The 24,601-nt window shown below is 44.7% G+C and overlaps 2 protein-coding genes across 6 annotated transcripts in view; one reads left to right on the top strand and one right to left on the bottom strand.

Moving 5' to 3' along the window:
• The window catches only part of atxn7 (ataxin 7), a 112,427-nt gene extending 98,402 nt beyond the window's left edge, over positions 1-14,025 (top strand). For 4 of the 5 annotated variants that reach the window (XM_012960531.3, XM_012960532.3, XM_018092903.2 and 1 more), the window contains 5 exons: positions 292-557; positions 4,069-4,267; positions 4,627-4,748; positions 5,290-6,250; positions 9,730-14,025. In XM_012960531.3, coding sequence (XP_012815985.1) covers positions 292-557; positions 4,069-4,267; positions 4,627-4,748; positions 5,290-6,250; positions 9,730-9,747 — 1,566 coding nt within the window. In that variant the 3' untranslated portion in view covers positions 9,748-14,025. 5 annotated transcript variants of the gene reach the window in all.
• A 5,571-nt stretch (positions 14,026-19,596) lies between these two features.
• On the bottom strand, positions 19,597-23,967 carry psmd6 (proteasome 26S subunit, non-ATPase 6). The gene is given in 8 exon segments (NM_203933.1): positions 19,597-19,960; positions 20,050-20,127; positions 20,345-20,513; positions 21,128-21,236; positions 21,822-22,041; positions 22,188-22,333; positions 22,597-22,802; positions 23,763-23,967. Coding segments are annotated over 8 exon segments (1,170 nt in total). The 5' UTR covers positions 23,908-23,967; the 3' UTR covers positions 19,597-19,863.
• Between the last annotated feature and the right edge of the window lie 634 nt (positions 23,968-24,601).

Here is a 24,601-nt window from a genome sequence, read left to right as displayed (position 1 = left end):
CTTTTAGTTTGTCTAATAAATATGAAAACCTTAAGGCATAGATATTATAACATCTATATAAGAGTCTTTGAATGAGCTTGCATATTCTTCTTTGCATAAGAACACCATTGTTTATTTCTTTGCTTAAACTTTACTTACTTACTTCCAAAACCCATTGTATTCTTGAACAGAAGGGCACCCCAGCAAATACTTTAACTAGGGGACCCTGTACCCTTGTTGCTCATAGCCTGTCCAGTAAGGTACCTTGATTGGAAGCGCACTGGATCTAATCTTTGTCTTCTCTTTCTGCAGACACATTCCTTAGGCTACCGGCGAGCAGTACAAGGGCGCAAGAAACGTTTCGACGTGTTGTTAGCAGAGCACAAAAACAAGACGAGGGAAAAGGAATTGCTTCGTCATTCTGAACATCAGCAGCAGGCGCCTGCGCTCAGGGAACCGCATCCCGTACCTTCAAAATCTTCCCAGGAACTGCACCAAAACTCTCATGGACTTACTTCTCCAGAAGCAAAGCCTTCAATAACCAATAAGGCCAAGCCTCATAACCCCAGTCTTCCAAGGTAATGCATAATTCCCAATGCAAGGCAGCAATTTCTTCATGTTAACTGGTAAAAGTAAGTCTTATACATACCAGGGTAACATGGTACTTATCACCTAAAGTCCTTTTTCTTTTTAAGTAAGTTGAAGATCGTTAGGCATGGTATTATGAACCAAGAAGACTGTTTCGGACCAAAAAACATAAAGAATTGTACACTTAGGGGCAGATTTATCAAAATGTGACTTTAGAGCTTAATACATAAAAATTCACCCAGGTTCTATTCATTCCTATGGGATTTTTAGAAGTGTATTTATCAATAGGTGAATGTTAGAACTCGCCATTTGGTAAATACACTTCTAAAAAAATCCCATAGGAATGAACAGAACGTGGGTGAGTTTTTATGTATTAAGCTCTAAAGTCACATTTTGATAAATCTGCCCCTTAAAGTACCGCCTGGAAATCATTCTGGAGCCGCCACTGGGGCAGTGTTGTTTTTCAATAGTTTCTTGCAGAACAACATTGAGAAGCACAATACTCCATGCTTACATTAGTCAAGTCATTGCTGCAAACTCTGTCTACTATCTGTTTTGTCACTGAGGGGTGAGACAATATCTAAGGGCACTTCCATCAATTGTCCCTTCCTCTGAGGTTTTAGTAAGGGAATGTAGCCTGATGGTGATGGCAACGGATTTCTTAAACTTGAGGTTAAGGTCACATTTAGCCTTGTGTATCCATAGTGTCAACTCTGAAAGCAACAGAGTCACTACAGAGAGGAACATACCATACAAAAAATGCTGAGGAAATCTGAGGATTTTCTTATCCTTTAATGGTGTCCTAGTATGACTTTAGCCTAAGTGAGCCTACACAAACCGGTCTAGCAAGTTTATGGTGCTGATTTGCTAAGATAAGCCGTGGGGGTATTGTTATTGAGAGAAGTGTTTGGTGTTTGTTTTTAGAAACTTCTAACTTAATAAAGAAAATCACACATTTTATTTAGGGATGGATGGGGGAATAGTGATGAGAATACCTTTAGGGTGATGTCCCACGTAGAGATTAGTTGCCCGCAGATAAACCTCTGCTACTGTGGGCGTCCACAGTACTCCTAAATACCTTCCCACTGGCAATAATTTGAATTGCCAGCGGGAAGGCACACTCATGGCTAAGTCACCTGGAGTTTCCTCATGAAGGCCTGTGCCTTTCCACTGGTGATTCACTTTAATGCTGGTGAAAAGGCATGCCAGGGAAATTAGTCATCTGCCGGAGCAGAAATTAATTGTGGGCTATCTCCCCCTGGGACATCAGCCTTAAGGTCCCCATACACGGGCCGATTATAGCTGCCGATATCGGTCCCTTGGACCGATTTGGCAGCTTATCGGCCCGTGTAGGAGCAGAACCGAGGGGCCTGGCCCACGTATATCTGGCCTGAAATTGGCCAGATATCGATCGGGCAGGTTAGACAATCCAGTCGGATCGGGGACCGCACCGGCTCGTTGATGCGGTCCCCGAAATGACTGCCCCATTGCAGCGTGCAGAATTCAATCGTTTGGCCCCAGGGACAAACGTTCGAATTCACCTACATGCCTCCCCGATATCGCCTACCCGTAGGTGGGGATATCGGGTGAAGATCCGCTCGCTTGGTGACATCGCCAAGCGATCGGATCTGCCCGTGTATGGCCAGCTTTAGGGCTCATCACACCATCACTTCACTTTTTGTTCTTTGTATTTGTTTCTTAAAAATATATAGCCATTCTCTTCTTGCTTGTTGCTGTAGAGCAGTGATCCCCAACCAGTGGCTCAGGGGCAACATGTTGCTCACAAACTCCTTGGATGTTGCTCTCAGTGCCCCCAAACCAGGGAGTTATTTTTGCCCCCTGACTTGGGGGCAAGTTTTGGTTGAATAAAAACAAGATTTCCTACCAAATAAAGCCCCCTGTAAGCTGATAGGGTGCATAGAGGCTGCCTAATAGCCAATCACAGCCCTTATTTGGCTCCTCCATGAACTTTTATGGTGCGTGTGTTGCTCTCCAAGTCTTATACATTTTACTGTAGCTCACGAGTAAGAAAGGTTGGGGACCCCTGCTGTAGTCTATGAAGATGTTATTGGCTTTGCTTCCAGTTTGAAGTTGGCCTTCTGGCCAATAAATTAAGTAGGGCATGATGCAGACTTTACAGAAGGGGGACAGCCCCCTAAGTTTGCTTATATCATATACAGAAAGAGACCATAAAACTATGGCAATATTCCTACTAAGCACAATCCAGTGGGAACATTATCTGTCAAAAGCTCACTATTAAAGCAGAATTATTTGTGTTTTGCAAGAAATTAAAATTTTAAGCCTGAAACATATCAAACATAACATGAAATAATATAAACAGTCCAACACTGTGTATAAATAATATTACAGTATGTGAAGGGCCGGATTTTTCTTTTGGGCACCCCGAGGCCGCCCCCATTGGTCACCCCCCCCCCCCACCCGTGCGCATGCGCGAATGCACGAACCCCCCGCGCCAGTCGCGAGTGCGCAAACCTTTAAACTCCCATACGGAGCAGTGGGGAGAGGTCCTGACTGCTCCGTATGGGAGCCAAATTTAAAAATTTCTTCTGCCACCCTAGGCCCGGGCCTGAGTATGTGTTGCAAGTGTGTGTGTATATATATATATATATATATATATATATATATATATATATAATATATATTATATATATAATATATATTTACATAGGTGAATAAAGGTATGTAGTTATTTTCTCCATGCTGGGGGAACCATTTAGATTTAAGCCCTCAATCCATTGTCAGAAGTCATTTTATTTACCTGGGGTTATTAGTGACCATATAGCTGATTCATATAATTCCATCCCCATTGTTATTGTATGTGTTACAGTGCGCAACAGTGTTTTATCCTTGTCTCTAAGTGTCTCAGAAGTGATACAGTAGCAGCACTAGGGTCTGTATGGCCCTGCTGTGGAATAAGGCTGAGAATTCATAGAAGAGCCTATTGTGCATTAAAACACGTATCTCCTGCCTTTATGTGTAGTGGTTGGTTGGCCTTGGTTAGGCTAATACTTCAGGGGCCCATTCATACAGTAGCTATGTTCAAGGCTGAGCTCATAGAAGAAATAATAATACTGCTACATATACTGCTGTCTCCATATGTCCATTTTATTTCTTCCTCCTGTTAAGAGAGTATCAGTTTATAAAGATAAATGTGTGTATGTGTTTATATAAACATATATATGTGCCCAGTGCCAATATATATATAATGAATAATGTACCCCCTGTTGTAAAATATAAGGATATTATGAGTCACTGAATGACCATAAAAAAATCACAGGGCTAAAGGCTGTATTCTTTGATAGAGGTCATGGAATTCCGAGGTGAATTCTAATATCCTCATATTTCACAAAAGGGGGTACATCATTCATTATAATACACAAGTTCCGTAAGCACCATTTATATAATTTCCAGGCTGTTAATGTTTCTTGTGTATTTTATTATATTAAATATTGTTTGTTTGTTTTTTTGTTCTACCTCCAGGCCTTCAGTCTACCCGGCAACGCACAGTGGAAATGCCCCTAGCGACTCCCCGTCTGTACATGAATCCCCCCAACCGGTAGTATCTGCTGCTGAGCCTACTTGCCGCTTTTCCAGTGATGAGGGAGAGGGGGACGAGAAGGAGGAGTCTGCTGAAAAACTGGACTGTCATTATTCTGATCACCACCCTCGACCAGCAGCTGTAAGTGTTTCCGGGGGCTCTCACCCTAAACAGGTTAAATCTGATTGGTCAGGTGAATGGAAACTGCAGTTTATTGGCTGAGATATTCTCCTTTGGCCTTAGACCTCTAGTGGCCATGCATAGGTGATCCTGTTTTGCTAAAATCTTAGCCTTGGAATGTAGTATGGCGGATACTAGCCTTGCTTACAACATGAAGCACTTGTACTAGTACCTTACCCTTCAGTAGCTTCTATTTATTCCCAGTTCCTTTATAAACATGAGCAAGAGCTGCCATGATGAATGAAACTCATATGTTGTCCAAGCAGAGAAATCTACACCCTACACCTGGTCACATCTCTGTTTTTTTTGTCCCCCCCCAGTATTGCACATTTGGTAGCAGGCAGATTGGAAGAGGATATTACGTGTTCGACAAGCGATGGGACCACATCCGATGTGCACTTAACTTCATGGTGGACAAGCATCTTAATTCGCAAATGTGGAGGTACTCACAACTGTCGCAATTGGGTCAAAGTAGTGGAATTGTGATCATTGTAAATGGCATGCAATTGCTTACCACCAGCTAGCATAGTGGGTAGGATCCTCTGTCTTGGTTCAGTTCTAGCCAGGGCACTATGTGCAAGGAATTTGTATGTTCTCCACATGTTTGTGTGGGTTTCCTCCGGAGTTTCATGACCTGTATAAATTCACTTGGCCATTGGCCTCCTGCTTTTATATTGTCACGAAGCTCCTTGGTGAATAATATCTTATATTTTACCACCTCTAATTGCATCTGAGAAAAGAGGAAATCTCATTACTTAATAAGGATGTGCTATGACGTGTGTATTTGTATGAAAAGATATTCCCTAAAACAAAAGAGCTGCTTGCCCTGGTCGGTAACCCAAAGCGCCCAATCATGCATTGGCTTTTATTTGTCTGACTAGGCAAGACCAGTAAAAGCTAACTGCTGATTGGTTGCTGTGAGTTATTGACAGGATGAGTGTGAATGTTTGTACAATACATAAAATATATATTTTTCTTTTTAGGAAAATCCCTCCGGCATCCAGCAACTCGTCAGCGCACGCTCCACACCGGACCAGCACAAATGCAACGTCTGCGTCTCATAGCGTCAACAGCACTGGTTTCCTCTCGCCCTGCACGGTGACCTCCCCTCCTGCGTCTGCCACCTCTCCCTGTGCGTCCCTCGACAAAGTGTCGTCACACGGAACTACACTAAACGCTCACCCGGTGGGGGCGAGCGACTCCGTCAGTAGTATGCAATCCAGACAAGTGTCTTCTTCACCATCCACACCATCAGTGCTTTCCCCTTTACTTTCCCCCCATTCCAACAAGCCTCAAAAGTTAAAAACTGCTAAGTCCCTCAAGCCTAAAGAAACCCCAGCCAGCAGCACAAACTGCAGCAGTGCCAGTAGCAACAGCAGCAGCAGCGGCGGCGGTGGCGGCTCAGGAAAGAAACGGAAAACTAGCTCCCCACCCCAGCTGCTAGCTCACCCCCCTCATTCCGCAGAGTCGATAAGGAAAAACTGTGCACTGAACTCTGGGACCTACCACTCGCCGACGACGAATTCGTCCCAGGGCAGCTCGCATGGTATCGGCCTCAATTTTGTGAACAGTAAATCTAACTCTGTCAGTCTTAAACATGACCAATCAGGGAGGGGTCCTCCAACAGGGAACCCTGCAGAATCCATTAAGAGGATGAGCGTGGTCATGAACAGCAGTGACTCCACGCTGTCATTAGGGCCATTTGTTCATCAGGCTGGCGAGCAAACTGTGAACTCACAAAACAGCTTCTCCCACTCGCACGCTTCCCTGGACAAATTAATGGGGAAGAAGCGGAGATGCTCGCCCGGCACCAGCAGCATCACCACCAATAACAGCAAATCCAGTAAGGTTGCCAAACTGCCACCGGTGAACAATGTTCACGCGAAACACAACAATGTCATAGCAGGGACTCAGGCGCTGACGAATAATTCGCTTCGGCATCAGGTAGGTTGATGTGCACCCATAGGTGACTTTTTCTAACTTAGCAGAAAGGGGGTGATTTCCTAACCGGACTGGCGCGCTGGAACGGTGGTCTCCAAACATTGGCTGCACAATGGTCACTAGGATGTTGGCAGTGGGAGTGAAGTTTGATTTCAGCAGTTGCAGAAAGTGAGTTGCATGCAGTCGCTCGGGCCGTACAGCGGCTTTAGTTAGAGGCCTGAAGTTACAGAGCATCAGCGCAACAGAGGGGGGAACCAGCACCCCCACCCCCTGAGGGGAGGTCTTTTTTTTTTTGTCCTTTCCCATTATTTTAGCAGGAATGCCTTATGCACATGATGATCATCGGCTTGACAGGGATGGGAGGGATGGGAGGGAAGCGCTGCAGCCATTGCTATGGCAACAGCTATTTTCTTAAAAGACACAACAGACATTTACCCTTGCCTTGCCACTATGTGCTTGGATTGGGCGAGTTAACCCTCTCCCAAACAGCAAGTGTAACAGAGCTTAAATGAAGTGCAAGGGGTGGCCGGCACCGGTGTGTAATAGAAATGTTCTCTATCGCTTTGTGTATAGTAGGGATGCACCGATCCCAGGATTCTGATTCGGGCCAATCCATGCTTCAAGTTGAAAATCTTTTGCCGTAGGCTAAGCACGTGGCGCTCTTGAATCCTTCCATATCCTATATATATATATGAAAATAGTGGATTTGGTGCATCCCTAGTGTATAGAAAGGCGAGGTGGGGTTTGGGGGGGAGCAGTCACTTTGGGGATAGAGTATATGGTAAGGCAAGATGGTGTCAGGGGAAAAGGGATGCAAATGCTAGATAATGTTTATAGTAAGGAAAGAATTTATGGGGCTATTTCTGTTGACTGTAGACAAGATACTGAACTATATTTCCCATAAAACTCAAGAGCTGAAGGAAACATGATTCCAGCACTGCACACTGGGTTCTTACTGCAGCCACATTGCTAATACACTGCCTGTGCTGATCCACAACATACAGGCAGGTAATTGGCTCTTGATAAACCCCCTTTTGTGTGTAAATGTGATAAGGATCTTAGATTGTAAGCTTCACTGGGGCAGGGACTGATGGGAATGTGATAGGGACCTTAGATTGTAAGCTCACTGGGGCAGGGACTGATGGGAATGTGATAGGGACCTTAGATTGTAAGCTCACTGGGGCAGGGACTGATGGGAATGTGATAGGGACCTTAGATTGTAAGCTTCACTGGGGCAGGGACTGATGGGAATGTGATAGGGACCTTAGATTGTAAGCTCACTGGGGCAGGGACTGATGGGAATGTGATAGGGACCTTAGATTGTAAGCTCACTGGGGCAGGGACTGATGGGAATGGGATAGGGACCTTAGATTGTAAGCTCACTGGGGCAGGGACTGATGGGAATGTGATAGGGACCTTAGATTGTAAGCTCACTGGGGCAGGGACTGATGGGAATGTGATAGGGACCTTAGATTGTAAGCTCCACTGGGGCAGGGACTGATGGGAATGTGATAGGGACCTTAGATTGTAAGCTCACTGGGGCAGGGGCTGATGGGAATGTGATAGGGACCTTAGATTGTAAGCTCACTGGGGCAGGGGCTGATGGGAATGTGATAGGGACCTTAGATTGTAAGCTCACTGGGGCAGGGACTGATGGGAATGGGATAGGGACCTTAGTTTGTAAGCTCACTGGGGCAGGGACTGATGGGAATGTGATAGGGACCTTAGATTGTAAGCTCACTGGGGCAGGGACTGATGGGAATGTGATAGGGACCTTAGATTGTAAGCTCACTGGGGCAGGGGCTGATGGGAATGTGATAGGGACCTTAGATTGTAAGCTCACTGGGGCAGGGACTGATGGGAATGGGATAGAATGGTGTAGAATCTCTGTACAGAGTTGCTGTATGTCTGTGCTGTATAAATAAGAGGTGATAATAATGTGGATGTGGAATGCTCTGGGCTCTGTGCCGGAGGGCATTATTTCAGGCTTCAGCTGAGAGTTTGGTTCCGAAATGTACAGATAGGATGAAGGCATTTAGAGAGTGTCTTCATTTGGAATCCGTATGTCTTTTCTCATGGAGCTGCAATTCCCAGCATTCATTGCCATCCAAGGCATTGGCTTACAAGGCCTTCTGGGAACTGCAGTTTATAAGGCACAGGCCCCAGCCCAATAGAACAGGGTTGTAACTGTACAATGGTGCAATCGTGGGATCCTGTTTCCTTCCCTTATTGTGAGTGCAGCCCCTCCCGGTGCTGAGCCAGTGATCCCTGAATCCCGCCCCTTTCCTGATCTCCCAGTTTGCTGGGCATAGACACAGGCTGCTCGCTGGCCTGATACACTCTAACCCGTGCCTACTGACTGCATGGAACCCACGCTGATAGGTGGCGCCCTATATTCTTGGCCTGTACGCTTCCTGGGGGCAGGGCTAGCACTCCCACTATCCTGCCAAACATCAACACAGGGTGTGCTATGAGCCCAACGGCTGCTGGGATTAAAGAAGAATAGGAGTGTGGCCTTGCTAATTGCATCAAACCCAGTGCCACAGTCATTAGGTCTGATACCACTTAGCATTATGGGTAGGGTTGCCACCTGGCCTAGCGGGTAAAATACCAACCAGGGCCTGTATTACAATGTACATGCTGGTAAATTTGTAATCCCTAGTTATTCAGGCTCCAACCTGCCCCAATTCTGCCCCTGACTCCCTTCAGTCCTGGCCATTTGCCTCCTAGCTGATTCTCCCTCTGCTTTTCCCCATGGTGTAGCAGTTTTGCCTCCATTTGTGTCATAGGTCCACCCCTTATTTGTTGTAGGCCCGCCCCTTTTTGGTCTCACTCCTTTACCTCCATGTCATCGGCAACTGTAGTTTTTGTAACTTCTTCCCGTGCAGAGGCCAGGAGTCATTGCAATGTGATGCTGGATATACAGAGGGGGGTTATTTATAAACACTGGGCAAAGTTACACCTGGGCAGTAACTCTTGGCAACCAGTTAGATGTTGTTCTACCAAATGCTGTCTGAAAAATGCTAATTGTTGATTGGTTGCTATGGGTTACTGCCCAGGAGCATATATGCGCCCTAGTGTTTTTTTTTGTATTTGCTAGTGGAACAGAGGCTTGGGGGTCAATGGGTGCATGGGTTGCGCTGGGCAGTTTCACCGACCCAAGGGCAAGTCATACCCCTATATGCATGGCAGGGTGGATCAGCTACGCGGTATCCCCAGACTCCGCCCATTTTCCCTGATAGAATCCGTGAGTGTGAGAGATATGAATCCAGTACAAAGTAAACAAGACCTCATCACTTCAAAATCCCAAAAGTAAGCGAGCTGTCGTGGTTATTAAACACAAATGTCTGAGCCCTGGGCTCAGTGCTAAGCAACCATGTCCGTTCCTCCATACGTGTGGGGGGCCGCAGGGCGGGGGTGGTGTAGCGGAAGGCGATTCCAGCCATTTCTTTCTCTCACTTGCATTTTCTTTTCTTTTAAAGCCAAAGGCACGTCCCTGACAGCTGGTTCCGCTCTCATGAGAAAAACAAACTGGACAGCTTTCACTACAATCAGAATCCTCCAGCTGGCTCCCCGGACCCCAAGATGCCTTTGAGTTATCTCAACCTTTTTTTCCCCATGGTCCTCAGGAGCGGGAGTTTTTGTGAACTTGTCAGCTGGGAGAAGGAACTCCCCGAAGCCATGTGTGTAGCAGAGAATGCTAACCCTACGGACTCTCGAATGTTCAGTCCCACCGCCGCTTTTATCAGTGTTAACGTGGACTGACGCGCTCGCTACCGACCTGCGACATCTCATTCGCATTAAAAGTTGCAAGCTTCTTTTATTTTTTATTCTGCATTTGGTCTGGCAAAAAAAAAAAAAATCACTTTTGTAAAAGTATAAGAAAAACAAACAAACCCAAAAAGAAACGTCACTGTAATAATCTAGCAGGAGTGATTTCTTCAGGGGAGAGACCATGTCCGACGGAGGGGAGTACGGCTTTATTCTGTCCTCTTTTTTTATTTTTCTAAGAAAACCTCCACTGATTAACTACTAAAATAGCACAATAATAAAAGAGAGAGACAGACAGAAGTATTGGCTTGGGCTAAGAAGCTGCGAGGAGTTTTAACGTCCGTAATATTTTGCTACATAAAAACAAAACAAAAAAAAAGTGTTTCTACCCATTCTGAACTTCCGGTGATTGTAGACAGAAGCTGTCATGTTTCCACGCTGAAAAACCAAACCAAGGTAGTTCAACAATACAAATAGAAACCACCCAAAGAGTCCTAAAGCTAAAGAATCCCTCTGTGTCCTGCGTTGGCACTGACTTTCCCACCGTCCCCCTGTTTTTCCACTGTTGCCACCGTGCCGCCATGTTCAGTCCAATAAGTGCTTACCTGTATGCGGCACAGCCAACTTTATAAATGGACCTAAAATAGAAAAAAGTTTCCATGTTTATTCTAACTTTCTAGTCTGAGATTTCAGGTACAAATATGCAAAAAGAGTCTCTCTTATTCATCCATTTACCTCATTTGTCCTCTATGTATAGATCATGACTTATTTTCATGGGATGTTATGTTTCCCAGTGCCGGCCCATAAAGTTACCAGATCCCAATATGTGTAGCCAAACAGAAGTAAATATCCAGATAACTGTGGTCCTGTCGGACTTCTGACCGTTCTTCCAAGATGCCCATAGGGAAAGCAGGATATAGAACAAGGCCCAACTCAATGTAGTATCTGTGATCCTAATACTGATCCTTAGCAGCCGATAGCATCGCTAGATAACAAAGTCCATTATTTTTTATATACCAGGAGATTCTCTTACATGGATTATAAAGATATATTTTATATAGGGTAGAGAAATGTCCAGCAGGAACAATTAGCCCAGTGGCTGGTAAGGTGCCCATATGATATTGGCTGCAGATTCCTTCAGCTCATTGGTCAGTGTATGGCCTGTGCTTGTCTGGATATCTATCAGGCCCATTATCTGTTAGCCTTCTGTGTTTGTAGCCAACAGAATGTCACTGGCACCCATGGTGACTGGATTTTGGCCTTAAGCCAATTGTTCAGATGAGCCCGATGCAGGCGACTGGTGTGAAATTTGGTGACTTGCCCAATGAGCAGATCCTTACATGCATAGCCAGCTATGTTCATTGGTAGATACTGCCGGCAGTGAGGGGGTTTTGCATTATGGCGATGAGTCTTTGGTTTTGGGGTGTGTTCCAAAAAGGATTCCCAGTCATGTCCCATGATGACCAAAGCTAAGGGGAAATAAATATGGTATTTATTATTGTTGAAATAAGATTTCTAAGGTATAAAGCCTGGTGTCCTACTTTATTCACATTCTCTGGCAGCTTTGGGTAGGAAGGGACCGACCAAAAGTGATCAGTAAAGGACAACCAGCCCAGAACACTTGTTAGCAGCTCTACTGCCCCTATTCCTCAGTGAATTCTCCTCCCTTGTGTCTTCCCACAGCAGTGAATCCAATAATACATTGTTAGGGGAAGAGACCAATCAGTGCGGGTTTCCTGCTGCAAAAGTGCCTTTATTTGCACAAAACTGCTGAACAAGCTCTTTATCCAGTGCCGTATGAGTAAAGGCCATTGTGTGCAGCAGAAAACCCGTTCCCATCTGTTCTTAACAACGTAACAGGCAACCATTGGCTCAGAGTTTTATTGTCAAGAGGGATCAGTGTTCATAGCTATGAAGCAGGATATTTTTTGGGCTTTTTCCTTTTGGCCCCCCAATGTGTGTCAAACCCCCAATATAGGCCCACAAGCAAAGTAAAAATCCTGCCTGATCAGATCAGCCATTCAGTATATACCTGGGTTATCACTTCAAGTCCTTAGGATGGCCAGTATATATATTTATTTACTTATGCAGGCACTGACATATCGCTTGGCTCTGGTATCTATAAATATGGTGGAGCTGCCATGCTGCTGTCATTGCCAAGGTAAGATGAATCATTACCTGCCCCAAGAAAGTCCCATATAAATTGTTTGCTCCTCTTGGACATGGGAATACCGTTGTTATACTTAAAAATAAGCCATAGAAAATATATTGTTTATTTAATCCATAATGGTCAGTATTATATCATTCGGAGTGAATAATAAATGCCCTACTTGCCCAATATATGTCAGATGTATATATATTCCCTTTCCTACATGGTTTCTCCCCTTCGATGAGACCATTGGCGCCGGAATCCTTCCCCACCCCATGTGGTAACTTGAGAATAAGGTTAGAAATGCCTTTGGCAGCTAGAATATATAACGGTGATCCCTAAAACATAGCCAGACCAGTTCAAATTTGGGAAAAAAATCTGCACTAAAATCGTGGGTAATTTGTGCTTTTTTTTTTTTATTCCTTAAAACTCCTACAGTTTCATTAACCTACAAAAAAAAAAGAGTATGTAATATTTTGGATTTTTTTTCCTTCTCGATATTGAAATGTCCCTATTTCAGAAAGAATATTTTGTTAAAAGAAAATGATTGTACATACTGAAATATATGTATTTTTGCACAATTTTTTTTTTTCTTATATCCAGTTCTTGGTACAATGCAGATCATCTAGTATTTATTTGTCAATAAAACAAACTTTACAATTTGAAGTGGTTCACTGCCAACCCAAACGCTAGCGGAACGCGTCGACATCTAACACTCGATTGTGGGACGGTCTTGTTCATTTTTAGATTTTGTTTTTGTTACGGCTCTGGGTTTAATCATCGCTCTCTATTGGTTGTCTCATTCAGTTAACCCCTTGTGGGTCATGGCTCTCTGTATATCTGTGCGGTCGGGCTGAGCGGCCGCGCAGGCGCGTGTGTGTGATTATAGATTTAAAACAAAAACCCACAGAGAAAATGAAAGTGCCTGATAATAGATTTTCAAGCGTGTACTATTTAGCATCTCCTTAAAACTTGAATGTTCGGCTGTGTCTTTTTTTTTTTTTTTTTTTTGGAGTTTGCTTTTTCCACCTGTTTACTGTGGTTTCCAAAAAAAAGACAATGAGCAGCTTTTTTTTTTTTTTTTTACCTCCTTCACTGCCAAAGTGGGGCAGCATCACATTGCCGAAAGCCCTTTTTGGTGCCGGATGTGCTAAAATCGGTTTTGATTGGTCGGTGACCAACTTATATTTGTAGCCAATACGTTAAGGGGGGATAAATCGTTATTTCTGATTTAATATTTTTGATTTCTAAAATTGTTTTGGAACCAAGACACCCCCCCCCCCCCCCCCCCCGTACCTCTATGGAAATAGAAATGAAATATTGTGATTGGGAAATGGCGTCTTCCTCTGGGTTCCCTTGCCAAGCAATTTCCACTGGTTTCCCCTCGTTCCATTGCTAGACGAGGTACGGTCTTGACCAAGGGAAAAGTTTCAAATCCCAAACGTTCTGACTTTTTTGTCGTCCGAGAAGGATGGCGGTTGTTGTGCGAGGAATTTTTTTGCACAATGAGACCATTTGATAACAAGCACTACAGGTTTGTCAATGTGAATGTAGTTCTTGAAAGCAATTTTTGCTCTTTTCTGTTTTTGTTTTTTTGAGCCTGGTTCTAAAAGCAATCTCCTTCTGTTATAAAATGAAAAAAAAAAACTTAAAAAAAAAAAAATAAAGTGTGAATAGTTTGATAATTTGTATTCATAATCAAGAGCGTCTGATCAGCTGGACTTTGGCTGCTGTATAGTTCATGAACAAACAAAAAGAAAAGAAAAAGAAATGTCATGGCATAGAAAAATTACTTTGGATATTTAAAAGAAAATATATAGTCTATTTGTTTTGTAACAAGTTTCTGTAAATAAAATAATTTATACTATTTATAAGAAAAGAAATTGTGCTTTGCTTTATGAGAAGATATTTAGTTTGTTAAACGAAACATGTTACCTAATGAGGCAATAAATAGAGGACTGTTAAATAAACGTGACTGGTGGCGTGAAATAAACGAGCTCTTTCCGCTGTGGCAGCGACGGAATCTGTGGCCGCTTCCTGTTACGGGGGAAGATTGGGGACCCCCGGGGATAAAGACCAGCACATAGGTGGTTTATATAGTACAGGTATGGGACCAGAATGCTCGGGACCTGGGTTTTTCCAGAAAAGGGATCTTTCTGTAATTTGGATCTCCATAACTTAAGACTGCTAAAAATCATTTAAATATTGAATAAACCCAATAGAGCTGTTCTGCCCCCAATAAGGGGTAATTATATCTTAGTTGGGATCAAGTACAGGTACTGTTTTATTATTACAGAGAAAAGGGAATCATTTAACCATGAAATAAACCCAATAGGGCTGTTCTGCCCCCAATAAGGGGTAATTATATCTTAGTTGGGATCAAGTACAGGTACTGTTTTATTATTACAGAGAAAAGGGAATCATTTAACCATGAAATAAACCCAATAGGGCTGTTCTGCCCCCAATAAGGGGTAATTATATCTTAGTTGGGATCAAGTACAGGTACTGTTTTATTATTACAGAGAAAAGGGAATCATTTAACCATGAAATAAACCCAATAGGGCTGTTCTGCCCCCAATAAGGGGTAATTATATCTTAGTTGGGATCAAGTACAGGTACTGTTTTATTATTACAGAGAAAAGGGAATCATTTAACCATTAAATAAACCCAATAGGGCTGTTCTGCCCCAATAAGGGGTAATTATATCTTAGTTGGGATCAAGTACAGGTACTGTTTTATTATTACATAGAAAAGGGAATCATTTAACCATGAAATAAACCCAATAGGGCTGTTCTGCCCCCAATAAGGGGTAATTATATCTTAGTTGGGATCAAGTACAGGTACTGTTTTATTATTACAGAGAAAAGGGAATCATTTAACCGTTAAATAAACCCAATAGGGTTGTTCTGCCCCTATAAGGGGTAATTATATCTTAGTTGGGATCAAGTACAGGTACTGTTTTATTATTACAGAGAAAAAGGAAATCATTTTTAAAAATTAGAATTTTAGAATTAGAATTATTTGCTTATAATGGAGTCTATGGGAGATGGCCTTTACGTAATTCAGAATTTTCTGGATAATGGGTTTCCGATAAGGGATCCCATACCTGTATAGTAACTCATGGAATAGACAGCACAGCCCATGATCTCCATAGCTTCCCCCACCAAGGATTTTGTCCACTTTGGTGCTATAAAAATGTCAAAAATGTGAAGGAACTTCATGTAGAATTGAATTTCACGGTATGATCATGTGCCCCAGATACAGCCAATCCTCTACTCAATCATAGCCTATAATGATGAACAATTATTTTCCTCTCATAGAAGGTCCTCTGGTGCTGGAGTCGAGGACAAATGCCCTTTCCACTTCACTCTAAACTCTGTTTTATTTGTACGAATGAAGGCACCAGGTTCCACTACTGCTTTCCTTGCAGAAGCTGTTTGTCACATTGCAGGCAGCAGGCTTGTATAGTACTGTGCTGACTTCTGCCTCTGTCCAAGGCTCACACAAGGGGAGGTAAAGATAATGAGCAACATGGCTCAGTCCACATCACCACAAGGGGAAATAGGTTTTACGAAGCACCATGGCTAATTGTATAGAACAGTGATCCCCAACCAGTGGCTCAGGGGCAACATGTTCACCAACCCCTTGGATGTTGCTCCCAGTGGCCTAAAGCAGGTCTTCCTTCTTGAATTTCTAACATGGAGGCAAGTTTTTGAGCTGTATTAAAAGGGGTATAGATTCACGGGAGGAGGGGGTTATTCTTCCCCTTTACAGAGCGCTGGTAAGGCCCCATCTAGAATATGCTGTTCAGTTTTGGTCTCCAGTGCTCAAACGGGACATTACTGAGTTAGAGAGGGTCCAGAGAAGGGCAACTAAGCTGGTAAAGGGTATGGGAAGTCTCAGTTATGGGGAAAGGCTGGCCCAGTTGGGTCTGTTTACACTGGAGAAGAGGCGCTTAAGGGGGGACATGATAACTATGTATAAATATATAAGGGGATCATATAATAACCTTTCTAATGTTTTATTTACCAGTAGGGCCTTCCAACGGGCACGAGGGCACCCACTCCGTTTAGAAGAAGGGAGGTTCCATTTAAATATTCGGAAAGGATTTGTTACAGTGAGAGCTGTGAAGTTCTGGAATTCCCTCCCCGAATCAGTCGTACTGGCTGATACATTATATAACTTTAAGGGGCTGGATGGCTGTTTAGCAAGTGGGAGATAGCTCTTAGTACAAGTGAGGGAATACAGGGGTAGGGGAGATAGCTCTCAGTACAAGTGAGGGAATACAGGGGTATGGGAGATAGCTCTCAGTACAAGTGAGGGAATACAGGGATAGGGGGGATAGCTCTCAGTACAAGTGAGGGAATACAGGGGTAGGGGGGATAGCTCTCAGTACAAGTGAGGGAATACAGGGGTAGGGGAGATAGCTCTCAGTACAAGTGAGGGAATACAGGGATAGGGGGGATAGCTCTCAGTACAAGTGAGGGAATACAGGGGTAGGGGGGATAGCTCTCAGTACAAGTGAGGGAATACAGGGGTAGGGGGGATAGCTCTCAGTACAAGTGAGGGAATACAGGGGTAGGGGGGATAACTCTCAGTACAAGTGAGGGAATACAGGGGTAGGGGGGATAGCTCTCAGTACAAGTGAGGGAATACAGGGGTAGGGGGATAGCTCTCAGTACAAGTGAGGGAATACAGGGGTAGGGGGGATAACTCTCAGTACAAGTGAGGGAATACAGGGGTAGGGGGGATAGCTCTCAGTACAAGTGAGGGAATACAGGGGTAGGGGGGATAGCTCTCAGTACAAGTGAGGGAATACAGGGGTAGGGGGATAGCTCTCAGTACAAGTGAGGGAATACAGGGGTAGGGGAGATAGCTCTCAGTACAAGTGAGGGAATACAGGGGTAGGGGGGATAGCTCTCAGTACAAGTGAGGGAATACAGGGGTAGGGGAGATAGCTCTCAGTACAAGTGAGGGAATACAGGGGTAGGGGGGATAGCTCTCAGTACAAGTGAGGGAATACAGGGGTAGGGGGATAGCTCTCAGTACAAGTGAGGGAATACAGGGGTAGGGGGGATAGCTCTCAGTACAAGTGAGGGAATACAGGGGTAGGGGGGATAGCTCTCAGTACAAGTGAGGGAATACAGGGGTAGGGGGGATAGCTCTCAGTACAAGTGAGGGAATACAGGGGTAGGGGGGATAGCTCTCAGTACAAGTGAGGGAATACAGGGGTAGGGGGGATAGCTCTCAGTACAAGTGAGGGAATACAGGGGTAGGGGGGATAGCTCTCAGTACAAGTGAGGGAATACAGGGGTAGGGGAGATAGCTCTCAGTACAAGTGAGGGAATACAGGGTTATGGGAGATAGCTCTCAGTACAAGTTGCCCCAGGGACTGGTCCGATTGCCATCTTGGAGTCCGGAAGGAATTTTTCCCCTCTGGGGCAAATTAGAGAGGCTTCAGATGGGGTTTTTGCCTTCCTCTGGATCAACTAGCAGTTAGGCAGGTTATATATAGGCATTATGGTTGAACGTGATGGACGTATTTCTTTTTTCAACCTAACTTACTATGTTACAATGTTTTGGAGGCAAAAGGACCATGGGTACCACCAAACAGAATCTCTTGTAGTCTGCCAATCCACACAGGGGCTACAAAATAACCATTTACCTTTTTCAGTCACCCTCATGAACTTTTTCCATGCTTGTGCTGCTCCCTAACTTTTTTTTATATCTAAATGTTGCTCGCGGGTAACCATAGGGGTGGAAGAATCCTAGTGTGGGTCTGGTTTTATGGGGCTACATAAAAGCTAAATGTTGCCGGGGGAGAGGATTTAGGACAGATGGTAACACACTGACAATGAACTGAGATGACTGAACCTTATGGGCTTATATTTCAGCTTTCGAGTTTGTGAATGGGAAAGTTTTATTCTAATTGACTTTGCTAAGACAGCTCCCATTGGCTTCTACATAAAGTCGCAAGCTTTTAGATGCCGGAGTTTAACATTGGAGGTTTTTTCTTGATTTAGCAAAAGTATCCTTTAGGTCCCTGCTGGGATGTGAGTGGGCTCCCCAGTATCTATAGGATTGAGACTTGGTGGTATATTTATCATGTTGTGTAAAAAGGGGAGTGAAGCATTACCAAGGGCAACCAATCAGCAATCAGATTTCAACAGTTACAAAACCAGAGCAAAGCATCTGATAGGCTGCTATGAGCAACATCGCCAGTAATGTTTCACTCCACTTTTTACACAGCATGGTAAGAATTCTATACCAGTAGCAGACCATATGGAGTCCTTTTGGGCTCCCCAAGCCACAATAAAACTATTATTTCTAACTCCTGGTGGCGCAGAGACCTCATAAGTTTTTGTTTGTATCTCAACCCCTACCATAGATGACTACCCATAGTCTGCTACTGGTATAGACTTTATACAAAGTCCCAGTCCTTCATATAGACACTGGGGAATCCACTCACATCCCAGCAGGTACTCAATGGATAACTAACAAACCTAGCCCCACCCCTACTCTTCTTTATTTATCCTTTTAAAACAATCAGCTTTGAAAATGTGGGTTTTCATCTAATCAGTTAAACTCTAGTCTCCCATATGAATCTATCATCCACCTACAAAACTGTCAGCTTCCATCTAATCACTCAGCTGAACTCCACCCTTCCATGTAAATCATATGACACTGGGCTCTTGGCTGAACCATATCACTAAGCTATATAACTCTGGGTTTGATTCTGGACCATATTACCCACCTGCCATATCACTTACCTGCAGAACTCTGGGTTGGCATCTAAATTATATCACTGAATCTAATAACTTCCATAAAAACTGTGGTTCCAACTAAATCATAGAATCCAGCTACAGACCTCTGGGTTCCCATCTGAACCATATGACCCAGTTACAGAACTGCAGATTCCAATGTAATCACTCAGCAGAACTACGGTCTCCATGTGAATGATAAAACTCCGGGTTCCCCTCTGTATCTATCGCCTAACTACAAAACTGTAGGTTTCCATCAGAATCACAAACTACAGCTGCAGAACTGCGGGTTCCCATCTGATCCATATCACCCAGTTACAGAACTCCATTCTCTCATTTATATCCCCAAACCACAAAACTGTTCTTCCCCTGCAGTCACACACCCCAGTTATACAATAGTCAGTTTTTCCCTGTAAGGGTGAAGACACACGGAGCTACTGGTAGCAGCTACTTTTTCATGGCTTCTAAACTCCAGAAAATCCCCACCATAGACAATACTAAGAATTGCCTCTGCTAAAACACACACAGAGACAGTTATCAGTAAATGATCAGCATTGTCTATCTTAGTAGCTGCTACTAGTAGCCCCGTGTGTCTTCACCCTAAATCACAAGGAAAGCAAACTGGTTTTGATTTGTTGCAAGAATAAAAGACATAAATGAAAATCAGCCTGGGAAAGCGAATAGATTTATTTTTTGTTTTTATTTATATATATATTTTTCCTTTTTTTTTTTGTTTATTTTTTTTTTCTTCTTTTTGCAATCGTTGGATTGTTTACATTCTGTAAAACTGTAAAAACCCCTAACTACATGCCTTCGCACATCTCACAAAACACTGAGTAATAAGACAGGATATTATACACAGCTCAGTAAGGTTTCTACACCTCAATCCATTCTCCCGCAATAATAAAAAGAAAACAAAAGCGCTGCCTGAGGTGCTACATGTTGATGACCCGGGAGAGCTTTTGTACTCTATTCAGTAACAGGTCGCCCTTCTTTATCGTCTCTTGGTACTGCCAGTTCTTGCTGTCGGGTCTGAAAGACAAATAAATGGGGTTTTATGTGAATCAGGTTCCTGAGAATGGCTTGAGTGTGAACGGAATCCAAAGTGGAGAATCTCTCACCTGTTGGTCTCTACAATCTCGTTGACTTTGTCTATCTTGCAGTGTAACCGTCCCGCCGCTATAAACCTGGAGAGCTCCCTTTAAACACAAACACAAAGGATCAGGTCCAATATCTAGGTTCTAAGTCACTCTGCAGCTTCTATATAGGCCCCTTGGTGATTATGATAAATGAAATGCATTTAGAACAAAGTTTATAGGGTTCCGGTGTATCAGGATCACAAAGTAAAATGTAAATATACGGCCGTGTTTATATAAGCACTGACCATATGGAAAGGATGAGCCTAAACACACTTACTGGTCTATGAACTCCACTCCAACACCAAATGCCTCGGCCATGTAGCCGAGGGTTAGCGAGCGGTAGGACTCCAGAAGCTGACCGTAGGCCTGGATCCGCATTTCTCTCACGTAGTAACGGTAGTGGGAGGCAAAGAGCCAGTCCTTCTTAAGCTCCTGTTCCACGGCAGCTGAAACAGAGGGAGAAAGAAAATATATTTCATGCTCCACATACAGCATAGATTGGCCCAGAGCAAGGACAATATGTGCGATGCACCATCCTGTGTTTAGCATCAGAAAGCAGATAACAATGCATCTGGCACTAACACCCAATGGGGGTCATTTATCAATACTGGGCAAAATTGCCAATGGCCAGTAACCCATAGCAACAAATCAAATTGCATTCATTGTTCTACCTGCAGCTGGCTGGAAAAAGCAAACCATTGATTGGGCAAATTTGCCCATGGGCAGTAACCCATAGCAACCAGTGTCCCTTTAGCACATTTCCTCCAGGTATAGCCTTGATTATACTAAACACTGGAGTCACATATCTGCTGGCCTACATGCCTCTGGGCTGATGTTTTGTAGTTTTTGCATTAAGATATTTCTAATGAAACCCCCATAAAAGCTACCGAGGCCTGTACATTTATACGATTTAGGGAAGATCTACAGGAAGAGAACTTTCAGCTGTATCCTGTGTGCACATCCAGGCGACAGCCTGAAGCCCAGGAGTTGAACTACACCCTGTGATTTTAATATAAAGGGATATAATAGATAGATATATCTAGATATAAGTGCATCTCACCCAGGGACTGGAAGAAGACACCATAGCGACACTCGTACAGTGAGAACAGATACTGCCGGACTGTGGGTAAGCTGTGCAGCACCTCTAGGATCTCTGCCCCTTTAATAACCTACAACAAGAGCAGATTCTTTAGAGAAGAGAGAATTCTGGGTTTGAAGTAGTAAGAAATGTATCAAACAACATGAATGTATAAACCCAATAACATGTACAAGAGATAATACAGAAAAGGATAAAATCACCCCTCAAAGAGTTCTTCATAGTGTATGGGTGTGTGTGTGTGTGTGTGTGTGTGTGTGTGTGTGTGTGTGAAATACAAGTGCTTCTTCACAATGACCTTATCTAGAAGAACATTATCCAGGACGAACCAAATTCAGGAAAATGATTTGCTGAAAAAGCTTCACAATAAATTATACATTTTTGGACAAATCTTTTTTCCTTTTGTAATAATGAGGCAAAGGGCTCAGCCTCAATGACAATAAAGGTCGGCTTCACTGAATATGTATCTGAACAGGACATAAAAGGGTAAATTCAGTTTAAGGGAAAGTGGAAGTGACCTGACTTCTATCTTAATGACTCTGATACCTCATTACCCTAATAATCTGGATAATAGCCCCCCCTCCTATGAATGCTATGAGTTCATCTCACACCCACAAACCCAATGGCTCCTACATACAAGTAGCGATAATGGAAATACCTTCTCTCTCAGGTCCGGCCGGTCGAGTGCTATCATACTGACGTACACCGTGTATGTCACAAAGGTCTTGTAGTCCATCAGCTCATAGGAGGTGAATGTGGAGACCGTATCGAGGAAGAGGTCGGCTGCTTGCTTGAAGTCTCTGATAGCCACGCAGTACAGGCCCTGATAGACCTTCAAGCGATTCCGCCGGTCCCAGTCTCCGCCTTCTTCTATAAGACTTTGGAAGTAAACAAAATAGAAAACAAATCAGACCCAAATCTAAATCCATCCAATAATGTAACCACAGGTTGTACTGGGGCTGTTTATAAGGGTCCAGTTTCCCTACAAGGATTGCAGAGGAAGTCAGACAACCCAAAATCTCACCTTCTGGCTTTCTCGGTGTTCCGTGTAATGAGATCATTGTCCATATAGAAGAGGCCGATCCTCAGGAGATAAAACACAATATCCAAGCGGTGCCCAAGGGCCACAGTCTTGTCATAGGTCTTCCGAAAGGCAGTAAGGGCCCCTTCCTAAAATAATAGCAATTAGGGAGCCATCAGTCAATAACACAAAGCTACAAACAGTGCAGTCAGTCTATGAGAGTAATAACCTGCCCTGTGTAACTGCCACTGATTCTGTGTCCCCCCCCTCCCAGTGCAGCTGGGTCCCCCGCAGGGATCCCTATTATTCTAGGGTAAAAAGCACTTTAATATCCTATAGGTTACACGGAAATGACTGCTAACAATGCACGGGGTGCCCATATACTGAGTCTCTGCACAAACACGGAGCTGACCTTGTCGCCAATCCTACACAGATACTCTGCTCTGGCCATCATAGCGTCCCGGATCTCACTCTCCCCCAGATTCTTCTCTGCATCTTCCAGCTCATCGTCCAGCCGCTTCAGCTCCTCCTCGTTGGCCTTCTTCATTTTATTCAACAGGTCCATGTCCACTGTCCAGTCCAGGTGTTTGCACAGACCCTCATAATAAGGAGCCATGTCTGGAAAAGGGTGAGAAAAGGGAGTGAACCGGGCGCTGACCCTGCACAGTGTATTGTTCATAATAAGGATCATTATAGCCAACTATCCGCAGTATGTGCCGCTTACAGCCCCCCTAATGAAGCACAGCTCCCCCCAATGATAGGAGATATACTCAGCAACATCAAGGGTCTCCAGACATTGGCTATTACTGGCCCAAACTGGATATTTCCCTTTCACCAACTGCCGCATCCAGTGGTATAATGGCGGCACAATGAGGGGAAATGGTTCAAATTAAGGGATCCCCATCTAATGCCCCCCCCCACTAAGAGCCAATAACTATAATAATGGTGGGCACTGTATTGGAACAGGGTTGCTGCAGAGGATTCTGGGGGTTGTAGTTTAGACCCAGCGAGAGGCTGCATGGGTTCCAGGGGCGCCCCATACTGGGCAGAGCTACACGTCTCCCCTGGGGCACAACATGATGTTGGGAAATATAAATTATATATATAATAAAAGAAGCTGGGGGCCATCTGTCTGGAGTGAAATAAAGGAGCCTTTGAATTATATATATATATATATATATATATAGCACCAACATATTCCCCAGCGAAGTACAGAGATTATTATTATAGCTTTTCTGTATAACCAGCCAATCCCTAGCAATGTGGCGGCCGCACTACAACTCCCAGCATCCCTTGCCGGCCAGGGACTGTAGCACAAGCGCTATTGGCTAATGAAATGAGCTGCTGCTGTAGGCCTACAAGCCCTGGCTGTGAGGGGATGCTGGGAGCTCAGGGGAAAGCCAGAGAGGCTCTGGGGCCCAAATGCTGAGTAATGGGGGGGGGGCTCCTCATAGGCCCAATGACGGGGCAGTTCTCTGGCTGGTCCGGCCCCTCCCTACCCGGTGCCCCCCGGGCCCCCGGCCTCCCCCCCCCCCCCCCCCCCCCCCCCCCCCCCCGGGCCGCCCCGCCGCTTCTCACTGTTACTAGTCACCGCCTCCATGAGCTCGGAGCGGAGCGGCACCTCCCGGCGGTGCTCGGGGAGACTCAGCAGGAACTTGAGCTGCGCGATGCGGAGGTCCGGGTTCTTGGGCAGCCCCTCCTCCTCCAGGTTCTCCAGAGGCATCTTGGCACCGGCACAGGCAGCGGAGACACAGAAACAATACCGGCAAGGGATGGACACCGCACGTCACTTCCGCCAGTCGGAACCGGAAACAGAGTTGGAGATTCCGCGCTAGCCCCTGTCAAAAGATAGAAACGGTGCTCAGCGCGGTGTTCTGCACAGCGCCCTCTGCTGCACAGCTAATGGATCTGCACCGCCTGCTGTGTATACACAATGCGCAGCGCCACCTGCTGTACAAGAATCGGAACTGCACTCACTGCGGAAACATGCGCTGACAGTAACATGGGAGATAGCGCCACCTGCTGCACAGGAACTGGAATTGCACCCACTGTGAAAACATGCGCTTACAGTAATATGGGGCATAGCGCCACCTGCTGCACAAGAACCGGAACTGCACTCACCGCCGAAACCCACATTTACAGTAATGTGGGGGCATAGCGCCACCTGCTGCACAGGAACTGGAATTGCACCCACTGTGAAAACATGCGCTTACAGTAATATGGGGCATAGCGCCACCTGCTGCACAAGAACCGGAACTGCATTCACTGCGGAAACATGCGCTTACAGTAATGTGGGAGATAGCGCCACCTGCTGCACAAAAAAACTGGAACTGCACTCACTGCGGAAACATGCACTTACAGTAACATGGGAGATAACGCCACCTGCTGCACAGGAACCGGAACTGCACTAACCGCCG

Source organism: Xenopus tropicalis, chromosome 4 (assembly GCF_000004195.4).
Source record: "Xenopus tropicalis strain Nigerian chromosome 4, UCB_Xtro_10.0, whole genome shotgun sequence".
Classification (NCBI taxonomy): Eukaryota; Metazoa; Chordata; class Amphibia; order Anura; family Pipidae; genus Xenopus; species Xenopus tropicalis.
This window is presented reverse-complemented; position numbering and strand designations above follow the sequence as displayed.